Genomic DNA, 12,294 nt, shown 5'->3' on the forward strand with positions numbered 1-12,294 from the left:
CTAGAGACTTTTTGTATATACACCTTTTCTGTAGATTTTATTTCCCCATTGCTTACATGTTTTTTTTGCATAATATTAACACTAACCTTTGAGTCACCCACATCCTGGTATGTATCACCACATTCTCTTTATGAAACAGAAGAAAATCTTTACATATTATCAGGCATACATAGAGTCATAAATTGTATTTTTCTCATCTTTCCTTGTGAAAAGGGGGGGTGGGAGACCTGTACTGAAAAAGTCTTACACAAGAAGTTTTTTGAGGAGGTATCATCAATGGAACAGATACTGTCACACTTGTCACTAGTCCCTTTGCTTTGTGTGCTGTCCCAATATAATCATTCTCTTAGGGGAATTAGTTAATTAATAATTTAAAAAGCTATGTTTCTTCTATTTCTTCTTTTTCTCACCTACTGTAACTGCTATAGTAATTATAGCTAGAACAAACTAGTCATCCTGCCTGCCCCATATTACTGTTACAAATGATTGAACAATTGCAATCTTTCAAGCTATCAAACTTTTCATGATTTTTGTGCCATTTCATGAAATTCTTTGTATTTAATTTAAATAAGTCCTGATCGGTCTTAGAGACATCTCAGTTTTGTATCTCAGTTTGGGGTGGGATTTTCTGCATTTCTTATGTATGTTTCTTGTATTGCAAAGCTAAGAGGAAAACTTGAAAACGTGAGGCCAGGATATACAATGAACTCAGAGCATGCTGTATTTTTCCCACACCGTGGAACTTGTTCAGCTTGTTGTTGTTGTTGTTGTTTTTTTTTTCCAAGCATCTCAGCAGGTTAGATGTCTGCTCCCCCTCATCTCAGTTGGAAGATCAGTTTGCCAGGGAATACTAGGAATAGTTCATTCATTTATTTAGACTTCTTCAGCTGAATCGTGACCCTGTAAGCCTTCTCCAGTTTGGACTATTTTAGGCTAAGATAGCTAAGACTTTCCAGCATTACTGTAATAGAAACTAAGTCTACATTGATACCAGAGTGAAAAATAATAGTTTTATTGCATATATTAGTGCTGCTTGCTTTAATTCAGATATTACAGATAAACAGTAGCAATTTGAATAATAAACAGGAAGAAAAAGTCCAGCAATTGTACTGAGGATAGTCCAAGGCATTGTTCCTTCTCCTTTACTGAAACCTCTTCTTTCATCCTTGTCCATCAAGCTATTTCCATCTGGAACCCCCAGCCCCAGGGGAAGAGATTCAGGTAAAGCCTGGAGGATGTTAAGCACCAAACCATGGCATCTGCCCAGCGGAGGGGAAGCTTGCCTCACCGGTCACAGCACACAGCTGGGAAGTAGATCAAAAGATAAATGCCTGGGTAGTTTTTGAGGATCTGTGCCGAGGCTTTCCGTCAGTATAATGGAGATGGTAGCATTTATTTGACATTAACACACACAGAGGAGGAGTAAAAGTACTTTATGGCAGTCTGCACTTGCATAATTTTGCCTATTTCAAAAAGCTTTAAAAAAAGTTTTTAAAAAAATTTAAGAACTGAAGCTGCTAAACTTTAGGATTCTACAAAATGTTACAACCCTCTTTGGAATTTCAGAAATTTAATTTTATCCAGAAAACAAACAATACAGGGAGTGGAGTATGGAGAACATTTTTTATCTCCACAGTCCTCATTTATGTGAAAGGGGAGGTTTACAGCGAAAACAAAGCCCAGTCCCTTTACACTCACAGATTGCTTATGTAGAAACCTTAAACTCTCATTTGTAAACCTTTTAATGTTTTGGAAAAGGGTGTTCCAGTTGTGTTTTCATACTAAATTCTGTGTCTGGCCACAAAATAGATACACGTTCAGTCCGAGCCAACAAAAGGCAATCGCAAAAAGAGCAACACAGATAGTTTGCTGAAGCTTTTCTGTCTGGAGCTGGGAGAAATCCTTCGGGTGCTGCACTTCTTCTAAGAACCCGAAAGCTTTTTGTCGGTAATTCAGCACATACCTGACCAAAAAAAAAAAAAAAAGCAGTCTGACTGGTTTTGTTGTTTCAGCTGTCCTGAAGCAGGGGAAGCAAACAAAGCTTTAGCATTTCAATTAAGTTTCAACCCTGATGATATTTTCAAGCAAATATTTATAACTGTTGGTGCCCCTTTAGCAAGGAGTAGCTCAGTTACGGTATTTTATATTTAACAAATATCTTGGTGCTATCAGAAAAAATAACGCAGGTATTTCTTCCCAAGAGCAAAACTGCCATCTCGGTGCCGCCTTCTTCAGCAGTTCCCCCACGCTCTGGTGCCAGGCAGAGTGGCTGCTTTCTTGTCTCCCGGGCTGGAGTTTGTAACCGAAAAGGGGAAGTCTCACATCTCTCTTTAACACTTGACCAGATCAATGACTTGTGATATCAGAGCTTCATGAGCTCAATACAATTTGCAGTAAATGTAGGTTATTTTTTTCTGACTTCAGGAAGTGGGCTGCCAAGCACCGAGATTCTTTCTGCTCCAATGATATAAACAAGCACAAAAGGAAGTCAGGTCAAACTCTAATCTCTTTCTTTGTACTCCACACCATCATTAAGAAGAACAAAGTTTTGATTCGTTTTGCTGCAGGTTTCAAGATGAAGTAAACAGAAAAATACTAATGCATTTCAGTGATTTTTTTTTTTTCTCATCAATAATTTCTAAAGGTCCTCCAATTAGCTGGTAATAATCCCAAATACAGCATTCGCAAGAAGCTGCAGTTTGTTTTTTTTTGTTGGTTTTTTTTTTTTTTTGTGACATTGCTACTTCAAAGGGACTGCAGGACCGAGATTAGCTAATTGTAATTCTTCGCAGCAGCTGTTAAATCTTAAATTGCTGAAACATTATCTCAGATGCAGTACGACAGACCCCAGCAAAGCTGTGTGCAAACTTACATGGACAAATTTGAAACTGGCATCTATTCGTAGCCCAGAAAAACTAAAAAGTTATCTAAACAGGGAAAAGGCCTTATGAAAGTAGTGATCACCAGACAGTGTGGAGACAGCTTATCTCTTTGATCAAAAGATACTGGTTTTAAATCACAGGTAAACAGGCTTTTGAAGTGTACCAGACAATTTAAACTGTAACCACCAACATAAATTATTTTTTACCCATTTTAATCAGGAAAAGTGAACATTTTGGGTTACAGGGAAAGTGTCTTTAGTGAGGTTACCAGGTTCCCCTACACGATTACGCTGTACCACACCCTCTAGCAAGGCACTAAACCCTGCGTTAAATGGCTGGAAATGCTCTGACTGTGTAGAAGACCTTTTACAGGCATGTCTGCCAAAACTGGGTGCGGCTTTGATTGGTATTTATCTAGCCCAGTTATTCAGTTGATCAACACATGTGCTGATCTTTGTGCATTTCCCGATACTATTTTAAAATCGACTGCTTGTATTTCTGCAGAAGCAGCTACTCCTTCCAGTGAAAGACCGGCCTTGCAGAACAGGGGGGGGTCAATGTGTAACGTTTCCTATCTCTGCGAGTAAGCTTGCCTCTTGGCATCCCTCCCTGTGCATTACTGTTGGAAACACGGTTGTTCTGTGTAACAAAGCAATTGCTGGAAGAGAGAAGAACTAGATATGATTAAAGTTTGAACTTGCCTTCTATTTTCCTGAATATAGCACCACTGAAACTTCTTTCTCTCAAAGATTTGGTTTTGTTTTCTTCTTCCTTTAAATCTATTTAAATAGAAGTTTAGTTTTTTCTAACAGATTAAAGGGTGTGAATTTTATTTGTTGGGGGATCAGGGAGGGCTATTATAAATGTTCTCCATTCAGTAACTCAAGTTTGAGGTCAGGTTGTATGGTGTGCAGTCACAATTTGTCTGTGGTGATGAACTTTCATTATCTTAATATCCCAAACAAGGTACCTGCTAGCAACAAAACCACTTCCTTTGTATCATTGGTTAAAAGAAAAGAAGAAAAAAAAACAACACACCTGGGTCTGTGTATCTGCCAGGCATTCAAAATCTGCACTTTCTGAAGTAGTAGAACAGCTGAAACCATAAACTTGGTGCTCAGCTGGCTAAGGGGTTGAATATTTGGTAGGTTAATCTCTCATTATATTATATTTGGTTGATCTCTCAAAGTTAAATAATTCATATAATTCATTCCTTTCATCTGTGTTTAGTGGGCTACACTTCAGGGGAGAAAAAAAAAAAAAACAGGAGCAAAAGAGCAAGAAGGAAATCTAAGAAATTGTCAGGCAAGCAAACTACAGCTAGAAGCCTGCTCTGATGTTGAGGAAGTACTTTGGAGAAAGCTACTTAGATCTGCAATGTATGTAATCATTGCAAAACCTTTCTTCTCACAGGGAATTGAACCAAATGTATCTGAGACTTCTAAAGTCAAGAGAAGGCAAAAGTTATTTTTTTCTTCAGAACATTTTTACATCTCTGAACATTTTATTTGGCTAGTTTAAGGACATTTCACTACTGTCTAAGATGTTGAGGTAGGAGGAGTAAGAACCATTCTTTTGACTCTTCATTAAGATCCTTTTGGTTCTGTTTTGACTACAGCAATTAAATATAGGGGTGCTCATAGTGAAAATGTTATTAAGGAATAAGAAGTGGGGAGAAAGTGAGAGATTTTTGAAGGTTAACCATAAAAGCCCTATCTAAAGGCGTACCACAGCAGAATTCTTCCATTCAGGCTGTGTGGAATATCAGATTTCCTTTTCGGTTCCCACTGTCTTCTGCAAGGACCAAGTAGTAGAATGTAAAAATGGCATGAAAAAGTAAGATGTGAGAAATTTACCCTACTAGATGCAAGTGTGTCTTGGAACAAAAATAGATACTGAACTGTCATCACACCTTTAGCCATATTATTTTCCATCTGCTGATGTGGTATACACTTTCAAGTCTTCTGTTAAGCAATTAAAAGCTTTTTGTTATAGCTTACAGTAAGAGAAGTTTGTCCATGTATTTTTAATATCAAGACAGACCCATTAGATCTCTGATGTGGACAGACACTAACTTCCAGCAGCGTCTTGACATTGATTTTAAACATAAAACTGGTTGTTATTTGAGTCTGATCCTCGCCTGAGGAGCACAAATCATTTTGGTGAGGCAGTGCTCACAAATGACATTTTTACAGACCCAAATGCTTCCCCACTCTTCTTAGTACAGTACAACATGTCCGTGATGAGATGTTGTAATATATATGTCTCCTAAGTATTTGAATTACATTCATAAGTATAAAAATGTTAAGCCTACACTGTTCCTTTTTTTTTTTTTGAGATGTACAAATACAGAAGTAAAACGTACAACTTGGTAAATATCTGCATGCACTTCTGCAAATGTATTTCATTTTGTAAGTATGTACATACGTATTTTTACATGCACTTATTTACAAAGAATGTGTTGATTTCACGTAGCAATGATGGGGTACAGCTGAAGGATCTGTGATTTGAAATGTGCTCAACAGGGGAAAAAAGTGGGGAAATCTTCAAACGTGTCTGTGGGTGGTGTCTGAAAGAAGGGCGAATGTCTTGCAAAGTTTCATCTTGCAAGTAGTGATCTCTTTCACTAGATGTTTCAGATTATTTGGAGCAGATTAGCTACTGCAGTATAATGAAAAGCACCTACAAAGTGTTCAGATAAACAATGTACCTCTGATCTTTTTGTTTTCCTCTTTTACCTTCCTCTCCTTCCCTCCCCTCCCCCAGCTCCACGTATCCCGATCCTGGGAAGAAGCAAGGGGGCATGGCAGAGTTTCATTAGGCTGCTGCAATTAAATCCCTCAGTGGCGGCGAGGAACTTCTGAGATGTTAATAATAGTTTGAGCTTTCCCTGGAAAACAGAATTCAAATGGTCTCTGTGCTCTTGCTCCTGCTCTGAATCTTCTTATTCTCTGACAAACTCTTCCTGCTTCTGGGATGGTGTTGGCACACAGCCATTTCATGCATCTTAGGAATCTGGGGACTGGTAAATTTACAGTCGCTTTTAAAGAGGAAAATAACATTAATCTGGCATCCTAACTACTGGGGCCCATTCAGCACATAGATTTTTCACCATATCCTTCTAGGAGATGCTCAGTTTCTCTTCCTTGGTCATACGTAAGCATTGCAAGTGCAAGGAAAAATAGAAATTTTCTAAATTTCCCACTAGGTACCTGTCTGCATCTTTTGCTACTACAAATTGCAAAGATTCAGTTCTACCGGGAGCTCTGCTGTGCTGAACATGCTTTAATCCAGAGATCAGAGCATTCAGCACCTGGTGGAAGAGCCATCTCTCTCTTGCAGTGACAATCCAGATGTATTCTTTTATTAAAGTGTGCCAATAGTAAGCTATCTTTGCTAATAACAAAAGGATTTTATGAACAGTTTTCCCTAAAGCATTCAGAACAGAATTCTTATTTGAGTCATTTCAAATCAAATAATTGTATTTCTAAAGAAGCAAGGTTTTTGTTCAAGTCTGAGCCTATAGCTACACCAGAGCTGGGAGAAGGAAAACAAAAATTCTCTTTCTGCTAATACCAGTGCAGATTCAATTTTTTAGGAAGAGTGAAAGGGAGGATAAACCAATTAGAAGAACTAAGATGTACGATGAAGGAGGAGTTGCCTGTAGGCTACTTACATGATGGCAGTTCCTTGGCACTTGAAACGGTTTTAAATGAATAAATAAATAAAAGTAAAACTCAAATTGTTAACAATCTTACATACATAGAAGCTGATACAGATAAAACTGGAGTATCAGCATAGATATAGATGTATGTGTGTGTACACGCATGCATGAAACCCAGGGATGGCTATCCTTAAGTAAATGTGCATGGGCACTTAACTGCAAAGGATCTGACCACTCTCAACCTGTGTGGTCCAGTGCTTCAACAGGAAGATGGTATTTGCTTTTGGTTTTGTGTCCTGATAGACGCCTTTCTGTGCCTCAGCATTTAATCTGTAAAATGGATCTGGTGATTTTGTAGAGAGAGAAAAAAAATCTGCCTCGTTGTTAACCACTAATTGCAAATAGTACTTGCTGACTAATTTTAAATAACAAATATATTTGGAGTAATTCAGAGTTTTTGATGAACTGGAACAGACAGGAAAATAAATCATTTGCTTGGAATTGTTCAGCTCTGATAACTGCCATTGTATAATATAAAATGCAAATGTTATCCTGTGCAATTAAAACACAAAAGATATATATTTATTTTTTTTTTAAGTCGATCAATTGTATTTTAACTTTAAAAAAATAAAAGACTGTTGGGAGGATTTTATTGACATTGGAGTTGATTACTGTTGATGATGGAACATAATCCATTTTACTGAAGAAAATGAAATTCTTTTTAATCATACAGAGCACACAGAACCCAGAAAGAAAGAAATCTCTCTCTGATCTATAATCATATCTTTTACCGCTTTATTTTCTAAAATTTGTATTAAAAATTAGAATCCAGATTAAATATATCTTGTAGTTTATCTGAGTGTTTAATTTATAACAGATTGTGAAATCTTTTTATAGTTCCATGCAGCAAGCCACTGGTTTAGGTCACTGAAGTCAGCTAGGCTCAGTGTGAGACCTGCCCATCTGATTCTCTTTGCAGGATCAGAGACTTTTTTTTTTTTTTTAAATCTGCAATGGAGTCTCTGAGTTTCAAAGCACAAGCTACAACGATAATTTTACAACTTTGGCACTTTCAGACTTGCTCAAGAAAAGAACACAATCTTTAAATCCAGCTGAATTCAACACTTGTATTTATTAACAAAGTGGCACCCAGCCAGAATTCTGAACACGTAACCTGTTTGGTCATAATGCTGCCTTTGTGAGGATATCTGAATTTCTGGAATTCAGACCCACCAATTTGCTCAATGAACCAGAAAGCATTTCTATTTCTTGGCAGAAGGAATTAGGAAAAATTAGCAGGCTTGCATTTTTGGGGCCTGTGATAAAATTATTTTTGAACTTTATTCTTCTGAGTATTGGCTTGCTCCTGTACATTCCAGTTCTCTATGGATGACTGCATTAGAAGAAGAAGAAAAAAAAGAAAAGAAAAAACCTACTGAAACAACAGCAAATATTGTAATTTCCTAGTTTCTATTTCCTAGAAATAACCTCAGAAAAGCTTCCTAAGTAAAGAGGGTGTGTAGAACGTAGGAAATTTGTCTAGGAGATTTTTACAGCATAACCAAAAAGACTTTGAAAAGACTGGCAAAGGATTTTTTGTGACTTTTTAATTTATTCTTTCTAATTATAAAGGCCAACAAAGCAGCATTTGGCAAAAGGAGGACTGCTGAGCTTTAGTTTGTCTCTCTTTTGAGAAGAGCTAGAGACTTGTAAAAAAATATTTTATCTTTAATTTATTCCTTTTTTTTTATTTTATTTTTTTTAAGCAGTAACAAAGCTTTTGTCCTCTCTGAGTAGTTGTGAAAATATTTATTGTAATTTTTTGCATTCCATGGAATGGCACGGCAGTTTGGACATTGCCGCAATATCCCTTCGTTAATGTAGAAGCCAATAACTTTTTAAAACTGTTTAATAAAATGAATACCAGTTGTTGTCTGCTGTTTAGGTAAAAACCCTCCCCTTCTTGACTGCTACATTTTGGTTGTCTTGGCTTTTGTGATACTATTACTTCATTAAGTCTATCTCTATCAGAAAGTGTCAGATTTAGCAATTGCATTTCTAAATAAAATTAGTGAGTGGAGAGAAGACCCCTTCCAGATTTCTTCTTGTAATATAATCTTTAATAAAAAGGAAAAATAAAAAAATCAACATGTATATAAGAAAATGAAGGAAGAACAACTGTATTGTAACTGCCATAAATTCCCACTGTTCTGTTGTTGAGCTTTGCTGATGGATTCGGAAGTGCTTAGAAAAGGTCAATGGGCTTCTGATAACCCTAATAATTCAGGCTGAGGGCTTCAAATATGTGGTATGAATTGAGATTTTTTTTTCCTTCTCTAAGATGTTGATGCAAAATCTTAGATCTAATCATTCCCAAAACTTTGAAGAACTCAACTACCTGAATCTGAATTGACTCATTCTAGTATCCCACAATCTGCTCACCTTGCACATGTCTGCTTGAAGCTGTAAACACTTGATGACAGCTCGTTGATGCTCCAGTATGAAGTCCTGTAGAGACTGGTCCATGCAAGCTGAATGCAGAGGCCCTATGACCACTTATAGTGACCGCGGGTTGCCCAGCATCTGGGGAAACGGGTTCCTATCCCTGGCTGTGCTGCTGATTTTTGCTTTCTGTTTGGTATCTGGATTTGGGATCTGGGTTTTCTCTATAAGTCATTTAACTGGACTGTGAAAGAGTTGGGATATCTTATGACTCTGTTCAAGTTCAGGGCTTACAGGGGCTCTTGTGGTGTAAGCTGTAAATTAAACCGTGGATTTCTGAACGCAAGCCCTGACCTGTTAGTGCTACACAAGGCATTTCAAAGTGGTACACCAAGGAAATAATGTGTCCTGCTGTCTTCCATGTACTCAGTGGTGGCTACTGAGTACTAGTGGCCCAGCAGCTGCTGCTTTTTCCTCTGCCCTGCCAGAGATTTTGGGAAAGAGGCATGCTTATTTCTGCTTAGTCATGTGAAGCAGCATAGTGCCCTGTGCTTCTGCTCTAACGTGGTTACGGCCTTCAGAAAAAAATAACTAAGCTACACTTGGGAACTTCTTGATGAGGCGGCTGAAAAAGGCATTTCTAGCACAGCTGGTTGCTAAAGAATTTATTGTGTGTCATGGCATCGTGCTCAGAAGGCTGATAGCAGGTTCCCCAACTTGTAAGTCTTTGGTTTTGCTTGTATGTGAACTATTGAGGACAAGAGGAAAGCATCTGACAGACATGCTCACTCATAGCTAAGGCAAAAATTGCACCATTTCCATGTGACATTTCAATTTGGACGTATCAGCAAATAATGTCAGAGACAAACGCTGTGCCTCATTCTTATTTTTATTTTGTAAGCCTTTCACTTCCTCTTTTGCTTGTCTCCTTGGGCTTGTTTGTTCTAAGACTGTTTTCTTACCGTGTATTTCACATCCTTTTAATTGTAAATGGAAAGCCAAATTCTACAGGTGGACGAACTGATTCTGAAGCAGTGACAACGATGCTACAGAATTAGCTGTTACAGTAGAAGTCTCTTGTTATTTTTAATAGCAAATACTTGTTTACTTTAACTTCAGCCATATCACCGTTGCCAGTGTGCATTGGGTGTATAAGCTCCTCACAGATGAGGAACACGCTGTTATAGGTCCTGCACCATAAAGACAGTCCTTGTCCTTGTTTCTTTTGCATCTGCTCATCTGACCGTAAATGTGAGTGCTCTGCACAGCATATGTGATGGCAGGGGTGTAAAAAAGGCAAACAAGGAACAAGAACAAATCCTTCGTTTCAGATTTGAGCTTCAGAAAAACAACCCTTGTTTTATATTTTCGCCTATTTCCTTGTCTCTGTTTCTCTCTCACTTCGCATCTCCATGTCTTATTTCTGCCCTCTTTGGCTATCACTTTCCAGCACTAATCTCTCCGGTGACTTTGTCCCACACCACCGTGCCTCCCGCACCGGGGCTGAGTGTGCAGCCCGGATTTGTCACCCAGGTTTGGCAAGTCTCGTGCTGTTGCTCCTCTGGGTAACCAAGGCTCGTGGTGTTGGTAATGCACACTTTCTTTAGATACCATGTGAGCCAAAATATGGAGTTTTGCGTAAGGGGTGGGTGTCACACTCTGTGTCACTGTCACCTGTATTTACATTTCTGGTACAGTGTGTCCACATGACTGTTCTGTCCCAGAGGGCCCGACAGTGGCTTTTGTCCTGGGTGTTTTGAACTATTGCTTTCTGATTCTTCAATATACGTGGCATAAAACTGGCTTTACACTGGTATTCCTGTTTACCCTTCTTACTTCCATTTTCATAAAGAAGTAAGGAAGGGACTGCCTGAGAGGTCTGGCTCAGGAATGTGCAGTAGGTGTCTAAGCAGAAATTTGATATGAAAGACAGAAAGAGAAATGCCCTGTGAAGAGTGAGGAGCAGGAGAAAGGTATCCCATTTAGCTGGCCATGCCTGGTAGAAAGTATCTTGAAGAAAATCTTCGCCCCAGACTGACCACTGTATGCCTGATTGACTTGCATAAGGAGGGTGGAAAAGCTGCTTGCTCCAGGATTGCAGGTGAACAGTTTCTATCCAAAGTAGCTATTGTGAGCAAAGGAGGGGATGATAGGGATGTGTGTGTGTGTGTGTGCGTGTGTAGGAATCACTCTCATGGGGTCATAGGGCTTTAGGATAATTCAGACTGTAAGGGACCTGTGGAGGTCATCTAGTCTAACCTCTTGCTGTCATGCAAGTTCCCCTGTGTTTCCATTATTGTCTTAATTAATGAATAAATTGGAGGGAGTTTATATATGTACACTTGATTTATGTGCCAGAGAACTCTTGGAGAGGCTTTTTTTCAGACTTCCAGAGACCAAAAGAAACACTATTTGGCTGCTGGAAACAGATAGCTATTTAAACATTAGCATGGCTCCAAATCCTCCCTTGGAGGTCAGACAGCCCAGCAAACCAGAACTCAGTGACCCACTGGAGAATAACTCTGGAAGTTCAGAGGTGAGGTTTTGTTCCTGCTATTAGTTATTCAGATTTGCAACTACAATTCAATTATAAAATCAAAATAGTTGATATAAATAGGTTGTGCCGTCACACACATGCTGTCAAATTGTGACCTGTTCTGTTGCAAGTCCAAGCTGGGTTTCCCAGAGGGAGCACAGGCAGGGTGCTGTGGCTCTCCTCTTGGCCTTACTGGTAACATCGCAGCATACCCAATCTAATGATAAGGCTTTCCTCTTCTGTGCACAGATATATGTTGTTGCCACTTCCCTTGTGCTGGAAATGACACTTGTTTCTGTTTCACAGAGCTGAGTGTCAGACAAGAATTGTTTGTATTTGGCTGGGTTAGCTCCATGCACCACACCGCTGTGGTCAGAGAGGTGTAGGGCTGGCACAGGGGAGGGGAAGGGACCTTACAGAGGGATGAGCCATTTGATTGGGTTAGCTGTAATGTCAGACTGCAGTCTTTGTTGATTTTTGAGGTTAATGTGAGAGGCCCTCCTTGGAAAACTAAATTTGTATTGTTTGGCTGCTTGGCACTCCTCCAATAATGCAGATTGTCTTTTATTGGACATTACAGAATTTAGCTGTACTTGATTAGAGCATTAGCTTGATTTCTTTGACTAATGCTGCAGTTCTCACGTTTTTCTCTGCCAGCTCAGCCAGCAGAAGCATGACACCCTGAACGTCTGCATTTATTCTTCCTAAGTAGCAGTATTCAAAGAAAAAAAAAATCTCTGAAGCAACGTTCTCTTGCCTGATCTCATTCC

General features: G+C 38.8%; 1 protein-coding gene across 8 annotated transcripts in view; it reads left to right on the forward strand.

The window, feature by feature from the left end:
- The window catches only part of LOC308178753 (uncharacterized protein), a 92,436-nt gene that overhangs the window by 21,868 nt on the left and 58,274 nt on the right, over positions 1–12,294 (forward strand). For 2 of the 8 annotated variants that reach the window (XM_080557812.1, XM_080557811.1), the window contains exon 1: positions 10,826–11,089. The exons of the other annotated variants lie outside the window; for them this stretch is intronic. In XM_080557812.1, coding sequence (XP_080413938.1) covers positions 10,981–11,089 — 109 coding nt within the window. In that variant the 5' untranslated portion in view covers positions 10,826–10,980. Of the gene's footprint in view, positions 1–10,825; positions 11,090–12,294 lie in introns of those variants that run through there. 8 annotated transcript variants of the gene reach the window in all.

Source organism: Anser brachyrhynchus (genome assembly GCF_964034855.1).
Source record: "Anser brachyrhynchus genome assembly, chromosome: 16".
Lineage (NCBI taxonomy): Eukaryota > Metazoa > Chordata > Aves > Anseriformes > Anatidae > Anser > Anser brachyrhynchus.